The 25,429-nt window shown below is 43.3% G+C and overlaps 1 protein-coding gene across 9 annotated transcripts in view; it reads right to left on the bottom strand.

Annotated features, from left to right (window-relative positions):
- The window catches only part of CDKAL1 (CDK5 regulatory subunit associated protein 1 like 1), an 811,149-nt gene that overhangs the window by 129,340 nt on the left and 656,380 nt on the right, over nt 1-25,429 (bottom strand). For 3 of the 9 annotated variants that reach the window (XM_048225747.2, XM_048225752.2, XM_048225750.2), the window contains 2 exons: nt 7,422-7,545; nt 2,828-5,545 (listed from right to left, as the gene is read on the bottom strand). In XM_048225747.2, coding sequence (XP_048081704.1) covers nt 5,487-5,545; nt 7,422-7,545 — 183 coding nt within the window. In that variant the 3' untranslated portion in view covers nt 2,828-5,486. Of the gene's footprint in view, nt 1-2,827; nt 5,546-5,602; nt 7,546-25,429 lie in introns of those variants that run through there. The other 6 variants (XM_048225748.2, XM_048225753.2, XR_007191478.2 and 3 more) reach the window with 5 other exon arrangements.

The raw sequence follows: 25,429 nt of genomic DNA, 5'->3' as shown, positions 1-25,429 counted from the left end.
GGGGGACGTGGGCGGTCCTTCAGTGAGCTCTGCTCTGACCGCCCCCTACAGCACAGCAGTACATATTTACTTCAGTGAGTCTCAAGATGGCGGGGAATAAAATCAGACCACTCAGTGAGCACTCATTTAATCAGCAATGTTGTATCTTTTTGCCAAACCTTCTGTAATACAGTTGGGTATCAGAGGACAACTCGAGGTGACACCGTTACAGCTCTCCCGTGCTTAACAAGTCTTGAGACATCTTTTCTCTAGAGACTCAGCAGGGCTGAGTTCCTTTTTTGAACACAGAAACACAGATTAGTGGTGTTATGGGTTGAATTGTGTCCTCCCAAAATATATGTTGAAGTCCTAATCCCTGGTACCTCAGAATAGAAAATCTTTGAAAATAGAGTTGCTGACAATAGAATTAGTTAGGTCAGGATAAAGTCATACTGGGGTAGCATGGGCCCTTAATCCAGTATGACTATTGTCTCCTTGTAAGAAGAGAAGAGATAGAGACACAGAAGTGCGAAAGCCACGTGACGTTAAAGGCAGAGGTTGAAGCGATCCATCTATAAGGCAAGGGAAGCTAGAGCCGACCAGAAGCCAGGGAAGAACCCTCCCCGAGCCTGCAGACAGATACGGCCTTGCCAACACCTGATTCAGATGTCTGACCTCTAGCGCTGTAAGAGAACACATTTCTGTTGTGTTAAGCCACCCAATTTGTGAGACTTAGTTATGGCAGCCTACTAGAAGTGGTAAGACGTTTCCGGCAACCTTCCCCCAACAATTTGCAATTCATGCAGCTGATCCAGAGTGCAGTCGGTCTGGTTGAGAATCACAGGGACTGATGGCAGTTGGTGAGCTTCCTGTGCACAAAGTACAAATGAGGCACGTGTTTCAAGGTTAGAAATTAGAGTAGTGAGATCGTGCTGGTGAAGATAACCAAACACAGATGGGATGCCCACTCATCAGAGATGGTGGGAAAAAATGTAGTTTTCTATATGAAGATCTGGACTCTAGAAAAAAAACCAAATGCAATGCCTCCATCCAGAAGCTCCCCCACGAGAGGTATACAGAATACACACGGAATCACACAGAATCCTTTTGATCCTGTCTCAGTCAAGAATAAAAACCTTTTGGGGCTCCTGGGTGGCACAGCGGTTGAGCGTCTGCCTTCGGCTCAGGGCGTGATCCCGGCGTTATGGGATCGAGCCCCACATCAGGCTCCTCCGCTATGAGCCTGCTTCTTCCTCTCCCACTCCCCCTGCTGTGTTCCCTCTCTCGCTGGCTGTCTCTATCTCTGTCGAATAAATAAATAAAATCTTAAAAAAAAAAAAAGAATAAAAATGTTTTGCAGGTTGTGCCAAAAAGCCTGGAATATGCCTTAGTTGTTTCTATCTTTTCCTAATGCTTTCAAATGAAGGATCGTGTAGTGAGCACTAACCATATCCCAAATTCTATGTTAGTTTTCTTTTACACTTAGAGTCATGCTTAACCATGTGCAGTTACTCTAGGATGTGCTGCATTAGCATGGCTAAGGTACGCTGATGACACCCTTCTGGAAAGACAACGCAGCTTCCCTCAAAACCCATGCTCCAGAGGGAGCTAAGTCATGCTCACGGTTCGTGAATCACTTCAACTCTTACCCACACGATGTTCACTTGCAGACGTGAACCAGTCTGGGATCTTGTCCTAACAGCTACAGAAGTGGGCCAGGGAGAAGTTCCAATACCAGTAATTGGAGTGGAAGTGGCAGACCACATCTGGGGTCTGCAGCATAGAAGAGTCAGGACATTATTATTCAGTGTCACGCATTTAGACTTTCCGGCAAGCACCACACAAACAGACGCTGGGTGGTACACACAGCGATCTAATTAAGGGTATGGGCTAATTTTTTTTTCTAAAGGAAAAGCAATTATTATTCATTTTAATTGTAACCACTTAGCTTGTGCAGAACATTTTAAGAATCTGTTATAAAATCAGAAAACACATATGAGTTTTTCAAAAAAATCTATGGAAGGCATAAAGACTACCACGCAACAATTAACACCTACCTTCCCACATCCCCAGTTTAAGAAGCTGGCATTTTTTTTCCTCCTATGATGGAGCTACCAGAGTTTGAGAAGTATCTTGAAAGAAGACTCTGATGCAAGTCTCCAAATACACAACGCACAGTTGGTTAAAACTGGTCAAGACCTGTGTAAACTATAGAACTAAATGTGCCCCCACTCCTCTCGTCTGTGACACCTACCAACCCTCAGCAGTTTCTAAACCAGCTCACTTTCAAACACAAGCTTTCTGGTTACACCCCAGAATAGCCCTCGTCCCCACATGAATATGGGTTAAAGATGCCTCTATCCACACAAACCCAATTTCCTCATGTCAGACCCGCTGCCCGGCTCTATTCTATCCCGGCCTCCAAGCTCAACACTGCCACGTGCAGCAGTAACACTGGGAGTAACAGGGAAATGTTGCAGTAACAGAAACCCCAGCCCCATGGAGTGTCTTTGATAGGGGATGATCGCTTGCATGCCTGAGGTAGAATCATTCATGAGCATTGACAAAACTCTAGCCGGAAAGGCTGAGGAAAAGCGCCTCCACACACACACATCACCCAGGAGACAGCTCCTAGACCTCCCTCCTAGAACCTCCCAGAAAGCTCTCCACAACCATGCCACTGGGACCAACTCTTCCTCATAATAACTTCAGCCTGCAAATGCCAGAACCTGTAAAATAAGTCCTCTAGCATTCAGCAGACCAGTTTTCTCAGGATAACCACATCTTTTTTTTCTTTCCCTTCCTTTCTTTCCTTATCTCTCCCTTCCTTCCTTCCTTCCTTCCTTCCTTCCTTCCTTCCTTCCTTCCTAGATTTTCTTTATTTGTCAGACACAGAGAGATAGAGCGTACAAACAGGGGGAGTGGCAGGCAGAGGGAGAAGCAGGCTCCCTGCGACGTGGGACTTGATCCTGGGACCCTAGGATCATGACCTGGGCTGGAGACAGATGCTTCACCGACTGAGCCACCCAGGCGCCCCAGGATAATCACATCTTTCAAATACTTTTCTGTTTGTCACCATTTTAAAGGATAAAGATGAACCACAAATCTTGCTTTCAGAAAAAGGAGTCCATTCCTGTGATCTGCTGGCTAAAAAAAGTTGCCCATTTCTGAAGTTTAGTCCTGAATGATTACTACCAATATGCCCATCTATTAATTGGTCATAGATACAGTAGTTTTAGTGCATGTTGCTTCTAGTTAATGTTCAAAGCGTTTAACCTGTGTCCATCAACTGACGAATGGATAACCGAAATGCAGTATATCCACGCAATGGATAAAAGCCACAAAAGAGCTTGACACTGATAGAAGCAGACACAAAAGCCACATGTTCTATGATCCCATATATATGAACTATACAAAATAGGCAAATCTGGAGAGACAGCAGATGAGTGGCTGCCCGGAGTGAGGAGGAGAGAAGACAGGGAGTTCTTAGTTAATAGGTAAGGGGTTTCCTCTTGGGGTGACGAAAAGTTCTAAAACTAGATGGTGTTAATGAATACACAACATGGTGAGCGTACTTAGAGCTGCTAAATCGCACAGTTCAAGATAGTCGCAAGAAGTCAATTTTATGTTATGTGCACTTTATGATATTTATTTATTTATGTGTTGATTTATTTGAGAGAGCGAGTGCACACAAGCGGGAGGGGCAGAGGGAGACAGAATCTCAAGCAGACTCCCCAGCGCAGCACAGAACCTGACATGACATGAGGTTTGATCCCACGACCCTGAGATCACGACCTGAACCGAAACCAAGAGTCGGATGCTCAACCGACTGCACCACCCATGTGCTCCTATGACAACTGTTTTAAAAAAGGATTTAAACTCCGGGTTTCCATTTCCTGAGCTACATCCACTGATATATTTTCTTTGGTATGTCACAGGAACTAGAGAGATACTGTCTTGTGAAAATCTTAGCAGACGGAAACTTGTACGTTAAGTGCAATTCAAGAACCACCATCCTGACACATAAGTGACATTCAAGAACCACTCAGTGGCCGACATTGTTCATGACACCAGGCCACTGGGACGAGACGGTACAGGTGAGAACTGTACTCCCCACACATTGCAATCCTGCAACGTCCCTTATTGTCTCTCCACCTCCGCCCCTGGAGCAAAACTGCTCCTAAGATAAATTGCTAGTCACAATTTACAATCAGAACGCTATTTAGAAGCATAAGCAGGCAGTAGAGCACTTGTTCCTAATGTATTCTAGGTACTTGATATGCGGAGAGCACAAGACAATTTTTTCACACGATTGAACTCCTTAGGGTCTGTCTTCTAGATCATTTTGTTGGTTTAAAATACACCATTGCTCAAGCATTGTGAAGTCTGCCCATGTGCCTGGTGGGGAAAAGAAGGGCAATTCGGTTCACCGTGCTGAGATTTTTCTTTTATGCAAATTGCTTAAATTTCAAGCTACATCTTTTATTTCTTTCAACAATATCAAGCGTTAGCATGCCACTTGCCTCTCTGTTCCTAGGAATGAAGACTAGAAATCTTAATACAAAACATTAACTTGGTGGGCTGGTCCAGCAGAGTAATAGATCTTTGGAACTGCAGTGGCAAAACCCTGCCTGGGCTTCCTCAAGTCAGAATGAAGCACTGTAGTTCTTTCATTGAACCAATAGCATTTAAGTCACAGATCTATCTATGCAGAAAGCAATTGTGGCAGCTCCTTAAAGAGATGGCCGAAGCAGCCATTCAGTACCAGGGCTGATGAGCCCTGGTGCTAAAGGTGAAAATAATAGCTTAGATTAGAAAGAACTGCTGAGACCCCAAGCAATCAATGATACCTCAGAATCGCTTATTTGAGCGGGGATCGCTCTTATTTCACATGCAAAGCACACTACATTAGCCACCAGATGGTATCTTCCTTTTCCTGGTGGACTTCCTAGAATTCCCAAAGACTCTTGCCTGAATTAGTTCAGTTTCTCTGGCTAGCCTAATAAGATTTCAGCTAGCTGACAAGCCTGCAATACAGGGAAAAATGAATCCCAACAGATACGCACAACTATTTATTGGGCTTAATAAGAAGAGAGGAGAAAGAAAAAGAAAGAAGAGCTTTGATATCAATATAGTTGATATCTTTGAGTCTTATTTTTTTAACTCCTGAAAATTCACAAATCCCCGGTCTGGGAGGGATACCAGAGGTCAACTATTCAACATGCTGGTTTCGTTATCTACTGCCACATAACATACTACTCCAAAGTTTAGTGTCTCAAAACAATTACATTTATTATCGCACAGTTTCTAACCTTCAGGAATCTGGGTGCAGCTTACCTGGGTCTTCTGCCTCAGAAGGCAGCTGACAGGCTGCTGACAGGCTGCAATCCTGGTGTTGGCAGGGGCCGCAGTCATCTGAAGGCTGGACTGGGGAAGGATCTGCCTCCAAGTCCACTCAAGCGATTGTTGGCTAGAGTCAGCTCCTCATGAGCTGTTGGTCAGGGCCCTCACTCTGTTCCTCCCCATGTGACTCTCTCCATATGGCAGCTCACAATATGGCGGCTGACTTCATCAAGCAAACAATGGAGAGAACAAACAAAACAGAGGTCACAATAAACGAATATCAGAAGTGATATCACATCATGTCTTCTATTTATTAGAAGCAAGTCACTAGGTTCAACCCACACTTAAGAGAGGGGATTACACAAGGGCTTGAATACCAGGAGGTGGGGTCACTGGGGGCCATCTCAGAGGCTGCCTGCCACCTGTGCCCATTAAACATTTTTATCTTCTCCAGAGACTCTTCGCCAGCTTCTGCTCTAACTCCTTCTGCCATGAGGTGCTAACTCACAGTCATTTCAGAACCCTAACTACTTAAACAGTTCTCATGGCTGACACACCTGCTACTGTTTTGATCCCTGAGATTCTGTTAAATACCCAGAAACTCTTACGAGACCCTTGAATTCAAGATGTTTGTAAAGGGAACATTTAGATTGGAAACTCTGCTCGTGTGACAAGATCTGGGAAATGCAATAGTGTAGTTATTATTAGGGGAACCTTTAACACACTATTTAGGGCAATCTCAAGCATCAGAGGTATTACAGGCCAGCTGTGTCAGGGAAAGCCAAAAACCATGAGCAACCCTTGGCCTAGTTCCCCCTAATCAGCCCCATCCTGGGTTTTCCAAATCATTTTGGAGATGCATACAATTTGGTCTGCTTGCCCTTAAAGCTATTAGGGGTTGTTCAAAACAACTCTGGACAGTGGTGTCCTTATCGAGATTCAAAGGCATGCTGCCAAAAACAGTTGCCTGGGTTCTGAAGCACCCCAGAGCAATCTGTAAGAGGGGTGGGGGCAGTGAGACAGCTCTGGTGATAAGTAGGAAAGGCTTTCCAGTCAATCAGGAAAGAAAAGAGCCAAAGGACCATCACCCCGAGGACAAAGTCACATCAAAAGCCTCAGAGGTCCTGATTTCCCAAGAGATGGGGTTGCGTCTGCTCAATAAGGGTGAGACAGACACAAATGTGGACTGGGGTAGGCAAGTAGGAAGGGCAAGGGGGTCAGAGGCCCCATGTCCTAGTTGGTTCCGTTCATCCTTTTTGCCATAATGCCAAAATGCCACATTTAAAGCAAGGAATACATGTGGGAGCTGGATGGGGTGTGTGTGAGAGGGAGGAGTGAAGGGAAATGCATCAGGGGTCTAATTCCTTATCCCACCACCTTCATGTCTTCTAAAGTTCCGTGACTGCATCCTGAGGCCTAAACTGGGGGACAGTAGCGTTATTCACGAACTTAGAGTATTTATAGCTAAAATCTAACTCACCAACTTAAAAAAAAAAGAACCAAAAAACCAAAAACCAACCATCAAATGAACCAGAAAGCCGAGCGTCAGATAGACATGTTTGCCAGTGGAAAGCCGTAGTACGTGTACCCTGGGCGCAGGGAAAACGCCCCTGAATCAATCTGCTGGGAAGGTTATTTCTAATTAGCACAACGGTAAGATCCTTGGTGGTGGGCATGCTAACTTGCTTCTGTCACTTTCACTTTTTCACTGCTCTCTTAGCCACTATTCCTAGAAATGATCCACGACCTCTCCACATGGTTGTCCACAGCCTCCCAGATGATCGTCGGCACCCACCCAGTGGGGGTTCAATTTTTGTCTTTGGCGGAATCAGAAGGACAAGAAGCAAAAAAGTGCGAGGGCTGCATCAACTCTCTAACTCTAGTGCTTCTCATCATGCCCTGGAGCCAGTTCAAGGTGCCCACTCAGCCTCAGATGCGGAGTCACCATAAGACGAACACAAATCCCAAACAACGTAGGAAACATCCTCACGAAGCTGATGGGAGTGCACGGGTGCATTTCTCCAAGTTGTTCTGCTGAGATCCAGTCGGCGCTGGCCCTTTAGAGATACATAAGTGATGTGTGCAGGGACAGAACAAACCTAAATAGACATACGAACTGCAGAACGAGGCTTCAGAATCCAAAGAGCCTCCAGGCCAGTCAACGAGGTATCTCCAGTCAAAATGAGCAATCTGCATCCGTACTTTCCACTCTGTATCGCACACCTGCAATACAGGTCAAAAAAATCAAGAATAGGAAATTCTATGTTTTGAGATTTAATTGAAAGGAAAATGAAGGCGCCTTCTACCAGTCTGACCCACAACTGATCAATCTTCATCTGCTACAAGGTTGGTGTCTCTTGTAGGAACATCATGCTCTGTGGTTCACAGGTAATTGAGCTAAGGCTTCTACAGCAGTTTGTACTTCTGAAAGGTAAGTGCTTTAAAGAAAAACCTGTTACAGTTGAGGAGAAGGGGGCCATGGAGTGGTTTCTTCCCCAATCTTCTTCTACTAGAAGAAAACGCAAGGTGGGGCTCTCCAAACATGGGCTGCATGAATCTCCCACATGGCCTGTCAGCTGGCCTCTGGTGAGACTGGCGATTACAATGAGACCACTCCGTGCTTCTGTCTCTGGCCTGACTTAATAACTTACTAATTATAATTGATGAAACACTAGGCTTCAACCCACACATGTCAAGACTCATTTCTATCACCATTTTGGATTTACTGTATATTACAGAGAAGCATGCGAGGAAGAGTCCAGTGGGTCACCAGAACATGGCAGACCTCAGGCCGATATCCTGATCCAGAATAGGAAGCCAGCTGGTCTGTGAGCCTGGGGATAGGAGCAGGGATCTGAGGTCAAGCAGGCGCTGCAGGAGGCAGGAACGAAGCCGCTGAGCACGAGTCGCTGGGATTTGTATGCTCCTAGTGATAAGTGAGTGAGCACAGTCCCTCTGAAGGGGCACTGCACTGGGGGTTTTCTAAACAGGGCTGATCTCACACTTAGATGGCCCACTGCCCAAACCATCTGAATATCTTCATTTCTGGATGCCTCTGGTCTAATCCCCATAACTGGAGCTCATTGCTTTGGGGGATGAGGGAAGGCGAGTGATGGAATGAGACAGTTTTCTAAAAATGTGAATGTCTACATGTAGGCATGACGAAGATGTAAGGAGACAACAGTCTCTGGCAGTTTGACTAGCTCATTGTCATCCTTTGTCACCACAAATTGTCCTGAGTAATTGGCACAGGGAGAGGTTAAGTGTCTTTGCCAAGGCTCTTCTGAATTTAAAAGGTGGACTGCAGATAGACCTCAGGACGTCTGATTCCTAACTTGATGCCCTTTCCAAGTGGACCCAACTATCTTTACGTGCAAAGTATCAGGAGGATATGCTTCTTTCTGTGGCCTTCTAGCAACAGATGTGAGACGGTGCTATTTAGAAGCAACTACAAGGGGCGCCTGGGTGGCTTAGTCGTTAAGCGTCTGCCTTCAGCCCAGGGCGTGATCCCAGCATTCTGGGATCGAGTCCCGCATCAGGCTCCTCCACTGGGAGCCTGCTTCTTCCTCTCCCACTCCCCCTGCTTGTGTTCCCTTTCTCGCTGTCTGTCTCTCTGTCAAATAAATAAATAAAATCTTAAAAAAAAATAGAAGCACCTACAAAACTAGGCCCAAGAAATATTTACTGAGATCGTTCTTGCCCTCAAGGAGCTTGCCCTGAAGGGTCATCCCTTCATCCAGATCCTGCTCGGACACACATTCCCCACAGGATCCAGCTTTTTCTTGGCTTCTCTTGAACTGCCTTGGGGTTAATCGCTCAGCCATCGGACACCTAGTTATTTCCAAGCTCAGGTATCTCTTCCCCCTCCTTTCCCTCCTCCAGCTCACACGGAAGGGCACTGGACCCAGCCAACAACCTTTGCCTCAGATCTTGTCAAGAGGAAGAGCCAGCCTGTTAGCAGTCTGTCCCCATCCCCACGCGTTTGCTAGGACAGATTTCTCCTCTCAACACTGTATTTATTACTGGGGCGTGAAACACAAATCTGCAGATGTCTTTTCCACTCGCCTGCTGTTGAAGAGTCTACTCAATAATTTAGCTCTCTCTCCCTTAACGATGTTTGGTTTCTGTCGGCTGTTGCGTAAGACGGTGCGGGATGAATTCGCAGGTACCCTGGATTCCTCCCACCCTCTCTCCCGCCTCCTCTGTGCTTGGCTCTTGCAAGGCTTGGTTTGCAGCTGCAAGAGCAGCACCTCCTTAACTCCTGGGCAGCCACAACCATCCTGCTTGTTCGCAGACATAGCACTCCTCTGTCTCCCCATCAGTTTCTCACAGCAAATTGATGGTTACTCAAAAAAACAAAAAAAACACAAAAAAACCCTGTCACAATAGGAGACCAAACACTGGCAACAGATAAAACAAAAGGAGGCACCGAGCTCTTTAATTAAGGTTCATGAAGGCATGAGAATCCTAGCTTTTCGTTACCCCGCTGCGCCTCTGCCTGATTAGCCACAATGCATCTGCTCGGCTTCCTGCTATCCATCTGTACTGCGAGAGAGAAATGTATTCGGGTCGCCCTCATTCTCAGTAAGATGGCTCAAAGGCATCAGCTGCAGATAGACTAATGGTTATGCGTGTTGACAGAGCGTTTCCTGCGCGCCTCGCTGTGTTGACATGCAAGATCACACCACCTTACATGTACCTGGGATTAACCCACAGCCACACCGACAGCCCAAATGAAATGCCTACCCCCAGGAAACCCGGATGGTTTGGGGATGACTCATTTCTACGCTCTAGCGTTTCCAGCTGGAAGTAAACCTCAATCAGCCCCCTTTCTTAAAGTCCACCTACCCATTCTGCAAAGGCTTACACCATAAAATGCCTCGTTTCCTAGATTGAAAAGACCATAAGAATTGCGATCTTTCTACACATCACAACTTTCCATTTCCATGTGGCATGAGTGTATGTCAGTGTACGCAGGATTCTTTTCTCTAAGAATCTAAGAAAAGGCCAGCCAAACTCAAGTGACCGCTCTTTGGAGCCACTGGGGAGAACATGCTGGGCAACTGAAGTTATGCTGGCCCCGTGTGATGTTCATTTCCCCAAAGAGCTTATTTGCCTTATTTATAAAAATGTGTTAGCACTGTGCGGATCCTAAAATGCTTGACTAATGTGCCATTCTGTGATCCAATAACATTGATCCCTTAAACTCAGGTTCATAGAATTTGAAGCCGCTGAGCTGACCTCAGACACAAACTCAGACATCTGGGACTTAGAAGTATTTTCCTAAAACTGGTAAAATCCAAATAAAGTCTAGGGTTTAGTTGAAAGTAATGTATTGGGGCGCCTAGATGGCTCAGCTGGTTAAGCATCTGTCTTCGGCTCAGGTCATGATGCCAGGGTCCTGGGATTGAGCCCTAGGTCGGGCTCTCCACTGACTGGGGAGCCTGCTTCTCCCTCTCCCTCTGCTGCTCCCCCTGCTTGTACTCTCTCTCTCCCTCACTCTCTCAAATAAATAAATAAAATCTTAAAAAAAAAGTAATGTATCAATGAGGGTTTCTTAGGTTTGACAAACGTATCATGATAATGGAAGATGTTAACATTGGGGGGAACTGCGTAAAGGGTGTAGGGACTCTCTGTGTTACCTTTGCAACTTTTCTGTAAATCTAGAATTGTTTCAAAATAAAACATTTATTTAAAACCATTAATATATATATTATGTTTTTAACAAAACATAATAAAAAAATATATATTTCCCTCCATTGAGTATAAATAAAAGCCACATACAGTTTAAACTGTGTATTACAAAGTAGCATCTTGCTACACCTCCATCAGAAAAGACAAGGTAAGAAAGAGACATGGGTTCAAATTTTGATGTAGCCACAAGCTTGATGTCAGTACTCATTCGATGTTTCAATCACTCCCTGAGCACTTTATTCTCTCTGCTGTTGTAAGGAGAACCTCAGCTTTTGAAGAATTTCACATTCTTTGGAGAATTCCAGACTGCATGCCTGAAACTGTGAAGGCAGATTTGGTAGAATATGCTAGGGATGAGATAAACTACAGGAGGAATTTCTCCTATAAAATGACCAAACCAGGAAACCTAAGTGCAAAGCTTTACAAAGTCTGAGAGACTGTTTACTGGCAAGCATGGACCAAGCATCGTTCTGTCACCACAGACTAGATTTTCTGCTATTTGTTCATGCAAGCAGATCAATTAGGGTTAAATGTGGTTATCATTAGTCTAGCCCTTTCTTTTTTTGTCCCCACTTAAACACCTTATGGAACTCAAAATGGTAGCTCCGAAAGGGTCTTGAAAATGGCCTGACCCATTTTTCGCTTGAGGCCCAGAGGTTGTTTTCAAATTAAACGAGGGCACACAGGTGGAAGTCCTTTGAATAAACTGCGGCATAATTATAAGGTATAATTACTATCGATATCATGACCAGCCACTTGGCCAAGATCACCCAGCTGTTTGACCATGGAAGATTCTAAACGCCAAGGAGCTTGGCATGAGTCTTTGTAATTTAATTATGGACAGTTCTGAATCCCACATGAGGAAGTGTTTAATAAATAATCAACTGATTGCAAAGCGGGCTCTCAACCCAAGCCAGTAGAGAGAGTACCTTTCCTTCTCAGAAAGAGTGAAGCCGGAAGAGAGTGCATTTGTCTGTTGGTTTGTACCGGGAGCAGAAAGAAGTCTGCATTTATTCATGGGGGAGAATAATGTAACTGCTATAAGCTGCTGTGTTACATCAATTTAAAAGTAATTTTTCTGAATTAAGAGAAGATTGAGTGGGGAAAATGCTTCCTTTTGGAAATGCAATTCCCGACTATTTATACGCTGATACTCTTTGCAAGTACACAAGCCATAAGCTGCTTCATGTGCCAGCAACATCAACCAGGACAGGAAAAAAGTCACTCTTCAGTCAATCATTTTCCTCTCACTTGTGCCCTTCCCCCACACTCCTTGATCTCACCAAAATCCAAGCCAACTCCTTTAAAAACAGATAGGCATAAAATAATCAAGTTCCATGCTGAATATCAACAAAATCCATGGCAATGAATGGGAATGAAGGAGAACATTTCATTTCATATTTAAAAATGTTAAATTGGGTGCTTATAATTCCCCTGATTTAGCTTTTTTAATTAAAAAATTCAAGCTTTATTCAACATTTGCATATTCATGCCTCCATAATGTGCACTGATTGCATTAAAGGCGGAGAAAAAGCATGTAAGTGCAGCATAAATATAGTTAGTCATCAAGTGCACCATCTCTGTATGCATAGATAAATATTTCCAAACAAATTAACATACACCCGAGCACAGGTGCTCTGGCCGCACAACTCCCCCCAGCTACTTCAACCCTACTTTTCCTTCCATCAAGTTTCAAGAGCCAGAGCATCAGCTTAGAAATTTCATAATTTGGTGTTTTGTAGAATTAGCAAGTCCCTTTGCCAAAGTCTCTGATCAGTGACTGTCTACAACCAGCAGTAGTCAGGGGAAAAAAAAAATCAACTGCACTCTTCATTACAAACCAAAAATACACCTTCCATAATTCAACAAAGACTTCCAATAGTTTGTAGGTGCAAGTCATCAGGAAGGGCAATGAAGATCGTGGACCAGGCATTGTGGACACTGTTAATGCCCCCCCCCCCGCCAAATTCTTGCTTATAGAATGAGGACTGTTTGAAGCAACAATGTGCCCATCTCTTAGAAGTAGGCTGTGTTTCATCTAAGCCAGAGGTTGGCAAACTACCCCTGGGCCAAATCCAGTCCACCACCTGGTTTTGTAAATAAAACTACTGGAACACAGACACGCCCATTCATTTACTTATTGTCTATGGCTGTTTTCACACTCCAAGGATTTGAGTAGCTGCAACAGAAAACATATGACCTGCAAAGTCTCCAAAATTTACCACCTGGCCCTGGATGGAAACATTTCCCAAGCCCTGGTCAAAGCCAACCCCGGTCAATGTCCCAGCGTCCCTTGCAGCTAGGAGGATGTTGGATTGTATGCAGTAGGCAAGGAAGAAGTCACTACCAGTCGCTACTCTGGGATAACAGAATAGATGATAGACACATTCACTGAAAGACGAATGATGGAAGAGCATCAGATTTGGGGACTGGAGTATAGGGAGGAAGACAGAATTTCAGGACATACGAATCTATGATTTGAGGTACTTTTGGGAAGTCAAGTAAACATGTCAATATACAAGTGTAGAACTCCATAGAGCGATCTAGATCTTTAACTTAAATTCAAAGGATGCTTCTTGGATCTTATCTGCTGCAAACCGGTATCTCCAATTAAATCCTCTTAACCACCACTTCCTTCTTATGACTCCCTCTTAACTCAGTTTCTGCAGAACTGGCCTTTCTTGGTTCTCTGCCCACCTCTCTGGCTGCTTCTTTTATCTCCTTTGTCTGCCCACATTTTGTCCTTCACTTCCTAAATTGGGAGATTCTTTTGGGGTTTATCATCCCATGTTTATGCTACACTCAATATTCTCTCCCTTGAACATTCACATTGGCCTCATAACTTTTAAGCAAATGACTTCCAAGTTGACATTCCTAGCCTAGACTTTTCTTTTCAACTTGACCCATTGTTACACATTGAACATCCCCAAATAGGTGCCATGTTGGCACTCAAACTCTGTGTATCTAAAATATTTACTCATCTCCCTCCAAACAGAGAAAAAACACTGGCTGTAGAGTCAGAATTACTTGTTTTGAGTCCTGGTTTTAAGTATTCCTAGCTGTGTGAGATTTAGCAAATGTCCTTTTTTTTTTCTAAAAGATTTTATTTATTTATTTGAGAGAGAGAGATTGAGAGAGTGAGAGAAAGATTGCATGTGTGTGCACGAGTGGGAGAGGAGCAGAGGGGAGGGAGAGGGACAAGTGGACTCTGCGCTGAGCATGGAGCCCTATGTGGGGCTAGATCCCAGGACCCTGAGATCATGACCTAAGACAACCATACTCTGGCTTTCAGCCCCCATCAGGAAGCAGAAGATCTGAACACCATTTTTGTTTCTGGACCCTGCTCTAAGCTTCATTTCATACTTGCTTGGTTCCAACCAGGTTCTGACCTCAGCTCTGCTGTGTAGGGCCTGTACTGATTGCTCTCTGTCCAGCTCACCTTACTCTCTGGCTATGGCTGAAATCTGGGCTTTCAGGTCAGCTCAAATTTGATCTCAGGTTTGCATGTCCTTTTCTTAGGCTTTGACTTCCTTGATTTAGAAAATCACATGGATGATGAAGGCAACAGAAGCCAACTGTAAATGAGCTCTACAAAGAGGCAGGCATTTAAGGTGGGCTTATGTCAAGTCGATCAGGGAACACGGGCTAGACACAAGGGATGGTTTGCAGGGGTGTTCACTTAGGTGGTAGCGGCCAAGCCACACCCTGACCCTTCCTTGCTATGGTGGAGCTCCTGCCAGTCACCACGGAAGCCGACCTGAACACGCAATGGAAGTGAGCTCCTCTTGCCCCTTTTGGCATTTTACACTGTATTTCTACCTAGTGTTTGCTCAAGGATCAGCTCCAAGCCTTTGTGTTCAACCTCAGATGAATCCTTTTACCAAAGAATGCATTTCCCGACATCATAAGCACTCAAAGGCCAGATTTAGAATACTTCATTCATCTCCCTTTTAAAATCTTTTCAAGGGGGCTATCACTCCAGAGTTTGACAATGTGGTCTATTTATTCCTACTCAAGAACATGAGAAAGCAAACTGGATATTAGAAGGGCGGGGAAGCATTTCCAAGCTGGTATGGTTCCAAGAAACAGAAAGTGAAGAAGGAATTCCTTGTTGCTCTCTCTTGACTGTTGCTCCAGGACTGGGAGCTGCCCAGGAAGATTGAGTTAACATAGCAGCCAAACTCCCCTACGACAGTCTAGGGGCAGAGTTCTTCCTTTGTAGTGATGACTAGATAGCTCTGTCAGTTACTGTGGGGCCGCAGGCCTGGCATTTGAACAGGAAGTGGGGCCAATCCTAAATGAAATCAAACTGTGAATAAAGGAGGATTAAAATAAAAATTGACAGCACAGTTCACAGAGCTAGTGTGTGGCTCGGCTGCCTGAAAGTTGCTGCCATCATTTGCCTTGGAGACGAGACATGAAAAATTGCCTCTATAGCTATTGGCTGAGGAGGCTGTGAAAAGTGCGTCTGCCTGCACTTTGTCGGGCCTGTGACGCTCGGAAGGTAAGAGGGGCTGGTGAGAATGTTGACAGGCCGATAAGTTTCTTTGGAAACAGCCTAGAAAGCCTGCCAGGAATGCAGGAGGCTTAATGTTCTAATTCAACAGCTCTACTCCCCATGCTTTGTAACTGCAGCAATATGATTTCAAAATAACCATTTCAGAAAGGACATTGGATTAGGAATCGGGAACTCTCAACTCCAGCCCTGCCTCTGCTAACTGGATGTATAACCTTGACAAAATGCTTCACTCTCCCGGGCCCATGTGTTTCAAAGTGTATTTTTAGTTTGGAGGGGAGAGGATGGAGGCGGGAGACTGGGTGGAGGGGTGGTGGGGAGGGATGAGACTTGGTTCCTGGGTTTCTGGGCCTAGGCTGGGCAGACCCAGGGCCCAGAGAACAGAGACGCAAAACAGGATGTGGTCAACACTGCTCTAAAGAGGTTTTAGCTTTCACCCACCCTCACGATGGAAATATTTCCATCAGTAGTGCGCTGAAGAATGTCCAAGTCCTGAGCATCAGAACCTGTGAATGTGATCTTGTTTGCAAGATATCTGCATCATAATTAAGGATCTCAAGATCAGATCATTCTGGATTTGGGGTGAGCCCTAAATCCAATGACAAGTGTCCTTACAAGAGAAACACAGAGGGAAGATTGAGGGACTTGGACACACAGGGGAGGCCATGTGAAGCCAAGGCAGAGAAAGGATTCTACAGCCCCCAGTCAGAGACACCTGGAGTCATTGGAAGTTGGGAGAGGCACGAAAGGGTCCCCCGTAGAGACTTCAGAGGGGGTGAGGCTCTGCCAACATCTTGACTTCAGACCTCTGGCCACAAGAACTGAGAGGGACTAAGCTTCTGTTGTTTTAAGCCACACAATTTGGAGTAATGTGTTAGAGCGGCTCTAACAAGACCCCTGTGACCACAGTAGCCTAGCATCTCTTAAAAATACTTCCTTACCTGCCTTGGGTCTCAGAAATGTTCATCCAAACCAGCCCCAAGCCCCGACTTAAACACAAGCAGGGGGTAGTAATTCGTCTCTCTAACCCTACTGAACACCAAGCTATTCCTAGAAAGAGGAGAATTCACTGCTTTAATTCAACTCTGAGATGAACAGCAAAGTGGTAGAGGTCCTTCAAGCTGTCTGGTGAGGTGGTCTGGAGGAGACACCTGTTCCACAAGTGCTTGCTGAGAGAAGACAAGGTAGGTTGACAGCACAGAATGGCCAATGAGGAGTTGTTGGCGCCGGTCATTTCCGGTGTGAGTGCTTCTGGGTGAGAGTGTGGTGCTCAGGGAGCACACGCCCGCGTACACTCCCTGACATGACAGGCCTCCGTACATGCCAGTGCTACCCCCCATCCTTCACATGGTTGTGCCCTTCATTCTCAGGTCTTGTTCCTTCTCTGTCTCACTAATAGGACAAATGCATTCTGAACCCTGACAGTGGGCTGGCCACCCCACATGCCCACCCAACTGCCCATTGACCCATGACATGACATACAAAAAGAGTGGCAAGTATGCAGAAGTAAGTAGAGGGATGGGTGTGCCCTAGAATAACTTGAAGCTAACTGGTTGACCAGCAAGCCAAGGGCGGGGGGGGGGGGGGAGGGAGGGAGGGAGGGAGGGAGGGAGAGAGAGAGAGAGAAAGAGAGAGACTGCAGGACAAAGATGCAACAACAACAAAAAAATGTTCCATTGGTCAAGAAAGCTGAGATGATTACTGATTTACAGGTTTTCGTTACTGAATTCACTACTTCTCTGTGCCAGAACCAAAAGAACTTCCACACACAACTTCATTCAGTAGAATACCTTTTATTTAAGTTCTTGGGAGAGAACATTGAGAGGAGTCAGATGCACTTCACAGTTTAAGTGAATGGAAGTGTTTTTAAAAAGGGGAGCGAAAGAAATGCACTAGGAGGCATTCTCCTTCCCATAGAAACAAGTTATTAAAATTCAAACTGCACATTTCAGTTTTGATGGGTTAAATCTTTTGTTTTTGTTTATTTAAAAAAAATTTTTTTTAAGATTTTATTTGAGAGAGAGAGAAGAGAGAGAACACAAGCAGGAGGAGGAGCAGAGGAAGAGGGAGAAGCAGACTCTTCGCTGAGCTGGGAGCCTGACGTGGGGCTCGATCCCAGGACCAAGAAATCATGACCTGAGTTGAAGGCAGATGCTTAACCAACTGAGCCACCCAGGTGCCCCTTTTTAAAAATTTTTAAGAAAGATTTATTCATTTATTTTAGAAAGACAGAGAGTGCGTGAGCACAGTGAGGAGTGGCAGAGGGAGAGAGAGAATCATAAGCAGACTCCACACTGAGCACAGAGCCTGACACAGGGCTCCATCCCATGACCCAAAGATCACAACCTGAGCCAAAACCAAGAGTCAGACGCTTAACTGACTGCACCACCCAGGCACCTATTTTTATTTTTAATTGTGGTAAAATACACATACTATAAAATTTACCATCTTAACCATTTATAAGTATAAAGTTTAGTAGCCTTTAGGATATTCACAGTGCTATGCAACTTGTCTCCAGAATGTTTTCATGTCATAAAACTGAAACTCTGTTCCTACCTCCCTATTCTCCCCTCCCTCCAGCCCCTGGCAATCACCATTCTACTTTCTGTCACAATGAATTTGCTCTAGGCACCTCATATAAGTGGAATCACACAGTATTTGTCCTTTTGTGTCTGGCTTCTTTCCTTCAGCATAACGCCTTCAAGGTTCATCCATGTTATAGCATGTGAGAGGATTACCTTCCTTTTTAAGGCTAAATAATATTCTATTGCGTGGGCAGACCACATTTTGCTTATCTGTTTATCCAATGATGGACATTGGGTTGCTTCTACATGTAGATGCACAAATTAATTAGATCTGTTTACATCTTCTTTTGTGGCTAAAATTCTAGTGCTTTTCTTTGCATATTTTCATATTTCATTTAGAACTACACTACACAATGTAATTGGTAGTTATGAATGACCCCGAAGAGATTCCTGGAGGTGTAAACCAATCTTTCTCAAGGGGTTCCTCTTTTATCCAAAAATTCACCCAAGGGAACCCCACTGCACATTGATGAAACAATTTTTAACAGTTGTATTCTTGTTTGGTCATGAAGAATGCACGTAGCCTCTTTGCCAAACGGTCTTGTTAATTACATACCTGAACTGAAATTGATTTCCATCTTTTACTGGCAGACATTCATTGGCAAATACTTCAGTATTCTAAGACATTGTTCCCTGAACTTCCAACCCCTCAAGTTGCTTTAATGGATTATTAATGGCATGTCTCTTATGGTGCAATCTACAACAGGGAGGCTATATTCCTCATCCTTAAATTCAAATGAAAAGTTCTCTATTACCTAAGCATGGCCTGAAATAGAGGTTTTGGGGGGGGGTGTCCATATTTCCCCCAAACACATTCTACAGATCTTATGAGCATATAACACTTGCATGTCATCTTAATTTTTAAAGACAGTCCTTAATTTCTGTTGAAAGATTAAAGTACATTTTTATGCCAGGCAGATGGTCCCAGGCCAGGTAGCATTTCCGACCATGGAGAACACAGAGACCACCATGGGAATATAGGAACCAGTCCCTTCTCTGCCCTGACAGCCCTGCCCTAGATCTTCCTAGATGTCACATTTGAAAAGAGCAAGGGAAGGGTTGGAACTCTCAAAGAATGATCACTTCTCTGCATCATCGAAGAGGTTCCCACTCTATCAATTACTTGATGCACAGCCTTGGCTCACCACATAACTGCTCTGTGCCTTGGTTTCCCCATTTGCAATAATGGGTTAATAGTGGTACCTACATCACTGTGTTATAATTATGAAATGAGTTGACATTTGTGAAATGCTTAGAAGAGCGTCTTACACATACTTAGTTCTCAGCACACATTAGCTATCATTTCATTATTATTAGGTTACTAGTTTGGGCTGGATTAGAGCCAACCTCCTATCCTTTCCCCTCTCCCACCCCCTTCCCCAGTTACCCAATGAATAAACCCCACAGATTTCACTGGTTTTCACCTGAAAGGTATTTGCTTTGGCTGACACCAGCCCCCTGAGTTCCTCCTCACTCCCTACCATCCCCTCTGTTTCCACCAGCGCCAATGAAGACCAGCAGCCACCCCAGGCCTCTGCAGCTGCAGAAGTACAAGACACCAGCCCAGATCCCCATGGCTGACCTCCACCACCATGTGCATGCCGGGGCTAACCCTTCCAACTCTGCACTTGCACTCCACCAGCCTGACTCCTATCACCAGCCTCCACTGCCACGTGTGCACTCATGGCAACATCTTACAGCCACAGAAGTGCACACCAATAGCCAAGGCCCCTATAGCTGCTTGAGGGCCCAGATTCAGCCCTGTCTCCTGTCACTGGCCTATACCACTGAGCTCAATGTTAACTAGTTATCCTCCGCCCCACCCCCAAGCCACTACTTGCACACCCTTGACCCAACCTCTGTCACTGGCCTCCACTGCCACGTACATACCCATGGGGAGACCATGTAGCCACAGAAGGAAATACTGACAGCCAGGGCCCCTGCAGCAGCGTATGGGCCCTGTTCTAGCCTGTCTTCTGTCACAGGCCTGTACCATTGGGCTTACTTGCAACTAGTCCTGCCAGCTGTGTATCCGCGTGCTTCTGCCTAGACTCCCAACACTGGACTCTACTGTTGTGCACCTGTGGCAAGAACCAGCAGCCATAGTAGTATATGCTGACAGTCAAAGCCACCCCCACAGCCATCACTGTGCCCTTGCTGCCTGCCCTGGTGCCCACCACTATGTGTGTGTCTGTACACCAGCCCCTGCCACACACAGGCACCATGGCTGACCCCTAGAGCCAAGTGTGTGCACACTGCCAGCTCTGGCCACCACTACTGCCTGCTCTGATCCCTACCTGTTGGACCTAAAGGTGTTGCTGAGTCTTTTCAGCCCCTTTGAACCCTCCCAGCACTCAACAAGGACAATGCGGTTGTCAATGCTGTGGATCCCAGTGTCCTGAGCTGATGAGGTACGACACCCTCTAGGCCCAGAGCTGTCATATATCCCTGCACTTGGTGCTTTGACCCACTAGAACTTGTGTTATGGCACATTCCATCAAGCTGCCACCCACAGGTAAACATCTTGGTCCATAAAGTTCGTCCATAAAGTCTGTTAGAGATGTCTGTTTCTTCAAATGTGCAGATACCTACTCAAGGCTACAGAATCACAAAGAATCAGAAAAGCATGACTTCATCAAAGGAACACTGTGAACTTCCAGTCATGGATCCCAAGGAAATGGAGATTCAGGAATTACCCAACAAAGAATTCAAAATAATTCTTTTAAAGATGCTCAGAGAAATATAGGAGAACACAGATAAACAATTTAATGAAATCAGGAAAACAACACAGGAACAAAATGAGAGGTTCCACAGGGATAGAAAACATTAAAAAGAGCCAAACAGAAATTTTGGAGCTGAAGAATTCAATGACTAAACTGAAGAACTCAATAGAGAGCTTTAACCACAGACAGTACCAAGCTGAATAAAGAGCCAGTGAGCTCAAAGACAGATCATTTGAAATGAACTAATCAGAGAAGCAAAAAGAAAAAAAGAAAAAAAAAAAAAGAACAGGAATGAAGAAAACCTATGGAACTTAGTGGATACTATTAAGGGAAACAATTTGTGCATCACTGGAGTCCCAAAATAAGAGAAGGAGAAAAGAGTAAAAAGCATATTTAAAGAAATAATGGCTGGGGCACCTGCTGGTTCAGTCGGAAGAGCATGGGACGCTTGATCTCAGGATTGTGAGTTCAAGCCCTGTGTTGGGTGTAGAGATGACCAAAAAATATAAACAAAAATTTAAAAAATTAAAAATAAATAATGGCTGAGAACTTCCCAAACCTGGAAGATTTGGATACCCAAGTTTGTGCAGCTGAAAGGTCACCCCAAAATTTCAATTAAAAATGATTTTCAACAAGACACATTATAATAAAACTGTCTAAAATCAAAGGCAAAGAAAAACTGTAAAAGCAGCAAGAGAAAAACACTTCTCTGATATAAGGGAAACCCACAACACCATCAGCAGAATACTCAGCAGAAATCCTGCAGGCCAGGAGGGAATGGGATGATATATTTAAAGAGCTAAAGGAAAAAAACCCTGCCAATGAAGAATACTTTACCCAGAAAAGTTGTCCTCCAGAAATGAAGGAGAGATAAGGACATTCCTTAATAACCAAAAGCTGAGGGAGTTCAACACAGCCATACTTGCCTTATAAGAAATGCCAAAAGGAGTTCTGTAAGCTGAAACAAAAGGGCATTAACTAGTAACTTGAAAACATAAAAAATACAATACGAAGAGACAATACACTGGTAAAGCTGAGTATACAGTCAGATTCAGAATACTCTAATACTGTAATATGGAGGTGTGCTAACCACTTAAATTTAGCAAAAAGATTAAAGGACAAAAATATCAAATGCAGCTACAGCTACAATAATTTCACAATGGATACACAATTTAAAAAGATATAAATCATGACATGAAAAACATAAATGTGGGTCAGGGAAGTGAAAGGGTAGATCACAGTTAAATTGTTATCAGTTTAAAATAGATTGCTTATCCACAAGATGTTTCAAGTAGTCTACAACCTATAGTAGATAACATAAAGTAAAAAGAAGGGAATCAAAGTATACCACTAACAGCTCACAATGGAAGACAGAAAGAAAGGAAGAAAGACATAAAGAAACTGAAAAACAGCCAGAAAACAATTAACAAGAAGGCAATAGTTGGGAGGGGGTAGGGGAATGGGTGAAATAGGTGAAGGGGATGAAGAGTACACATATCATGATGAGCAATGAGTCATGTATAGAATTGCTGAATCACTGTATTGTACACCAGAAACTAATATAACACCATATGTTAATTATATTGGAATTTTTAAAATAAATAAATAATTCTTTTAAAAAAGAAGGCAACAAACAGTAAGTCTTTACCTATCAACAATTATTTTAAATGTAAATGGATTAATTTCTCCACTCAAAAGGCACAGAGTGGCTGAATCGATAAAAAGCAAAACCTAATTATATGCTATCCACAAAAGAGTCACTTTGGCTTCAATGACACACACAGGCTAAAAGTGAAGGGATGGAAAAGATATCCTACAAAAATGGAAACCGAAGAAAGCAGGTGTAGCTATACTTATATCAGACAAATAGACTTAAGTCAAAAACTGTAACAAGAGACAACGAAGGTTGGCTCAGTTGGTTAAGCATCTGACTCTTGGGTGGCTCAGGTCATGATCTCAGAGTCCTGGGATTGAGCCCCACATCAGGCTCCCCACTCGGCAGGGAGTCTGCTTGTCTCTTTCTCTCTCTGCCCCTCCCCAATCTCTCTAAAATAAATAAATAAATCTTTGAAAAAAAGAGAGAGACAACAAAGGTCATTATATATTGAGAAAGGGGTCAATTCATCAGGAGAATATAACAACTAAAAATATATATGCACCCAATACCGGAGCACTAAATATATTAAGCAAAAACTAACAGATCTGAAGGGAGTAAAGGATGACAATACAATAATAATGGGAAATATCAATACACCACATTCAACAGTGGATAGATCATCCAGACAGAAAATCAATAAGAAAATACTTGACTTGAACTGTACTTTAGACCAAAAGGACCTTTTAGATGTATATAGAACATTCCATTCAATAGCAAGCAGAATGTAATTCTTCCCATGTGTACACAAAACATTCTCCAGGATAGATCATATGTAAAGTCATGAAACAAGTCTCAGCAAATTTCAAAAGACTGAAATCACACCAAGTATCTTTTCCAAGCACAATGATATGAAACTAGAAATCACTAACAAGAGGAAAACTGGAAAATTCCAAGCATGTGAAAATTAAGCAACACATTCTTGAACAACAAATGGATCAAAGATAAAATCAAAAGAGAAATAAAAAAGTATCTTGAAACAAATGAAAATGGAAACACAACATACCAAAACTTACAGGATGCAGCAAAAGCAGTGCTAAAAAGGAAATTTAGAGTGACAAATGTGCGCCTACATTAAGACAAAACAAAGATCTCACATAAACAACCTGACTTTATACCTCAAGGAACTAGGAAAACAAGAATAAAACTAAGCCTAAAGTTAATAAAAGGAGAGAGACAACAAAGACCAGAGCAGAAAAAAAGAAATAGAGAATAGAAAAATAATCAAAAGGATCAACAAAACTGTGTTGCTTTTTGAAAAGATCAACAAAATCGACAGACCTTTAGCTATAATTACCAAGAAAAAAGAGAGAAGACTCCAATAAATATAAATGCAAGAGGACACACTACAACTGACAGCATAGAAATACAAAGGATCAGGGGCATCTGGGTGGCTCAGTCAGTTGAGCATCTGACTCTTGGTTTTGGCTCAGGTCATGATCTTGGTGTCATGGTATGGAGCCCTGCACTGGGCTACACTCGGGGGCGGCGGTCTGTTTGGGATTCTCTCTCCTTCCCCTTCTGCCCCTTCCCACTGCTTCCACGCTCACTCTCTCTAAAATAAAATAAATAAATCTTTAAAATAAATAAATAAATAAATAAATAAATAAATAAATAAATAAATAAATAGAAATACAAAGGATCATAAGAGACTGCTATGAAAAATTATACAAAAACAAACTGAGCAACCTAGAACAAAAGGATGAATTCCTAGAAATATGTAAACTACTAAGTCTGAATCCTGAAGAAATAGAAAATCTGAATAGATCAATAACAAGTTAGAGGATTGAATCAGTAATTAAAAACCTCCCAACAACAACAAAAAACTCCCAAACAGTGGGTTTCATGGGTGAATCCTACCAAACATTTAAAGAAGAAATAATACCAATTCTTCTCAAACTCTTTCAAAGAAATTGAAGAGGAAGGAACACTACCAAACTCAGCATTACAAGGTCAGCATTACTGATACTAAAGTCAGATAAGGAAACTACCAGAAGGGAAAACTACAGCCAATATCCCTGATAAATAGAGATGTAAAAATCTTCAACAAAATACCAGCAAACCAAATTCAACAGAATATTTAAAGGATCATATACCATGATCTAATGTGATTTATCTCTGCAATGCAAGGATGGTTCAACATGTGCAAATCAATCAATGTGCTACATCACACAACAGAATGAATGATAAAAATCATACAATTATCTCAATAGATGCAGAAAAAGCATTTGATAAAATTCAACATCCGTTCTTGATCAAAACTCAACAAACTGGATATAGAAGAAACATACCTCAACATCATAAAGGCCATATATGACAAGCCCACAGGTAACATCATACTCAGTGGTGAAAGGTTGAAAGCTTTTTTTTTAAGGTCAGGAAAAAGGCAGGTTTGCTACTCTCATCATTCTATTCAACATAGTATTGGGAGTCCTAGCCAGAGCAACTAGGTAATAAAGAGAAATAAAAGGCATCCACATGGGAAAGAAAGAAATAAAACTGCCTCTGTTTGCTGATGACATGATCTTGAATATGAAAATCCTAAATGCTCCAGCAAAAAAACAAACAAACAAAAAACCCCAAAAGACTGTTGAACTAATAAACAAATTTAGTAAAGCTGTAGGATATAAAATCAATATACGATAATCAGTTGTGGGGCACCTGGGTAGCTCAGTTGGTTAAGCATCTGACTCTTGATTTCAGCTCAGGTCATGATCTCAGGGTCATGAGATCAAGCCCTGTATCAGGCTGTGTATCGGGTATGAAGCCTGCTTGGGATTCTCTTTCCCCTTCTCCCTCTGCCCCTCCCTCTCTCTCTAATAGAAAATAAATAGTAAACAAACAAACAAATATCATTAGTATTTCTATGCACTAATAGCAAAGTATCTGATAAAGAAGTAAAGAAAGCAATCGCCTTTATAGTAGCATCAAAAAC

The sequence above is a fragment of the Ursus arctos genome, unplaced genomic scaffold (genome assembly GCF_023065955.2).
Source record: "Ursus arctos isolate Adak ecotype North America unplaced genomic scaffold, UrsArc2.0 scaffold_31, whole genome shotgun sequence".
Classification (NCBI taxonomy): domain Eukaryota; kingdom Metazoa; phylum Chordata; class Mammalia; order Carnivora; family Ursidae; genus Ursus; species Ursus arctos.
This window is presented reverse-complemented; position numbering and strand designations above follow the sequence as displayed.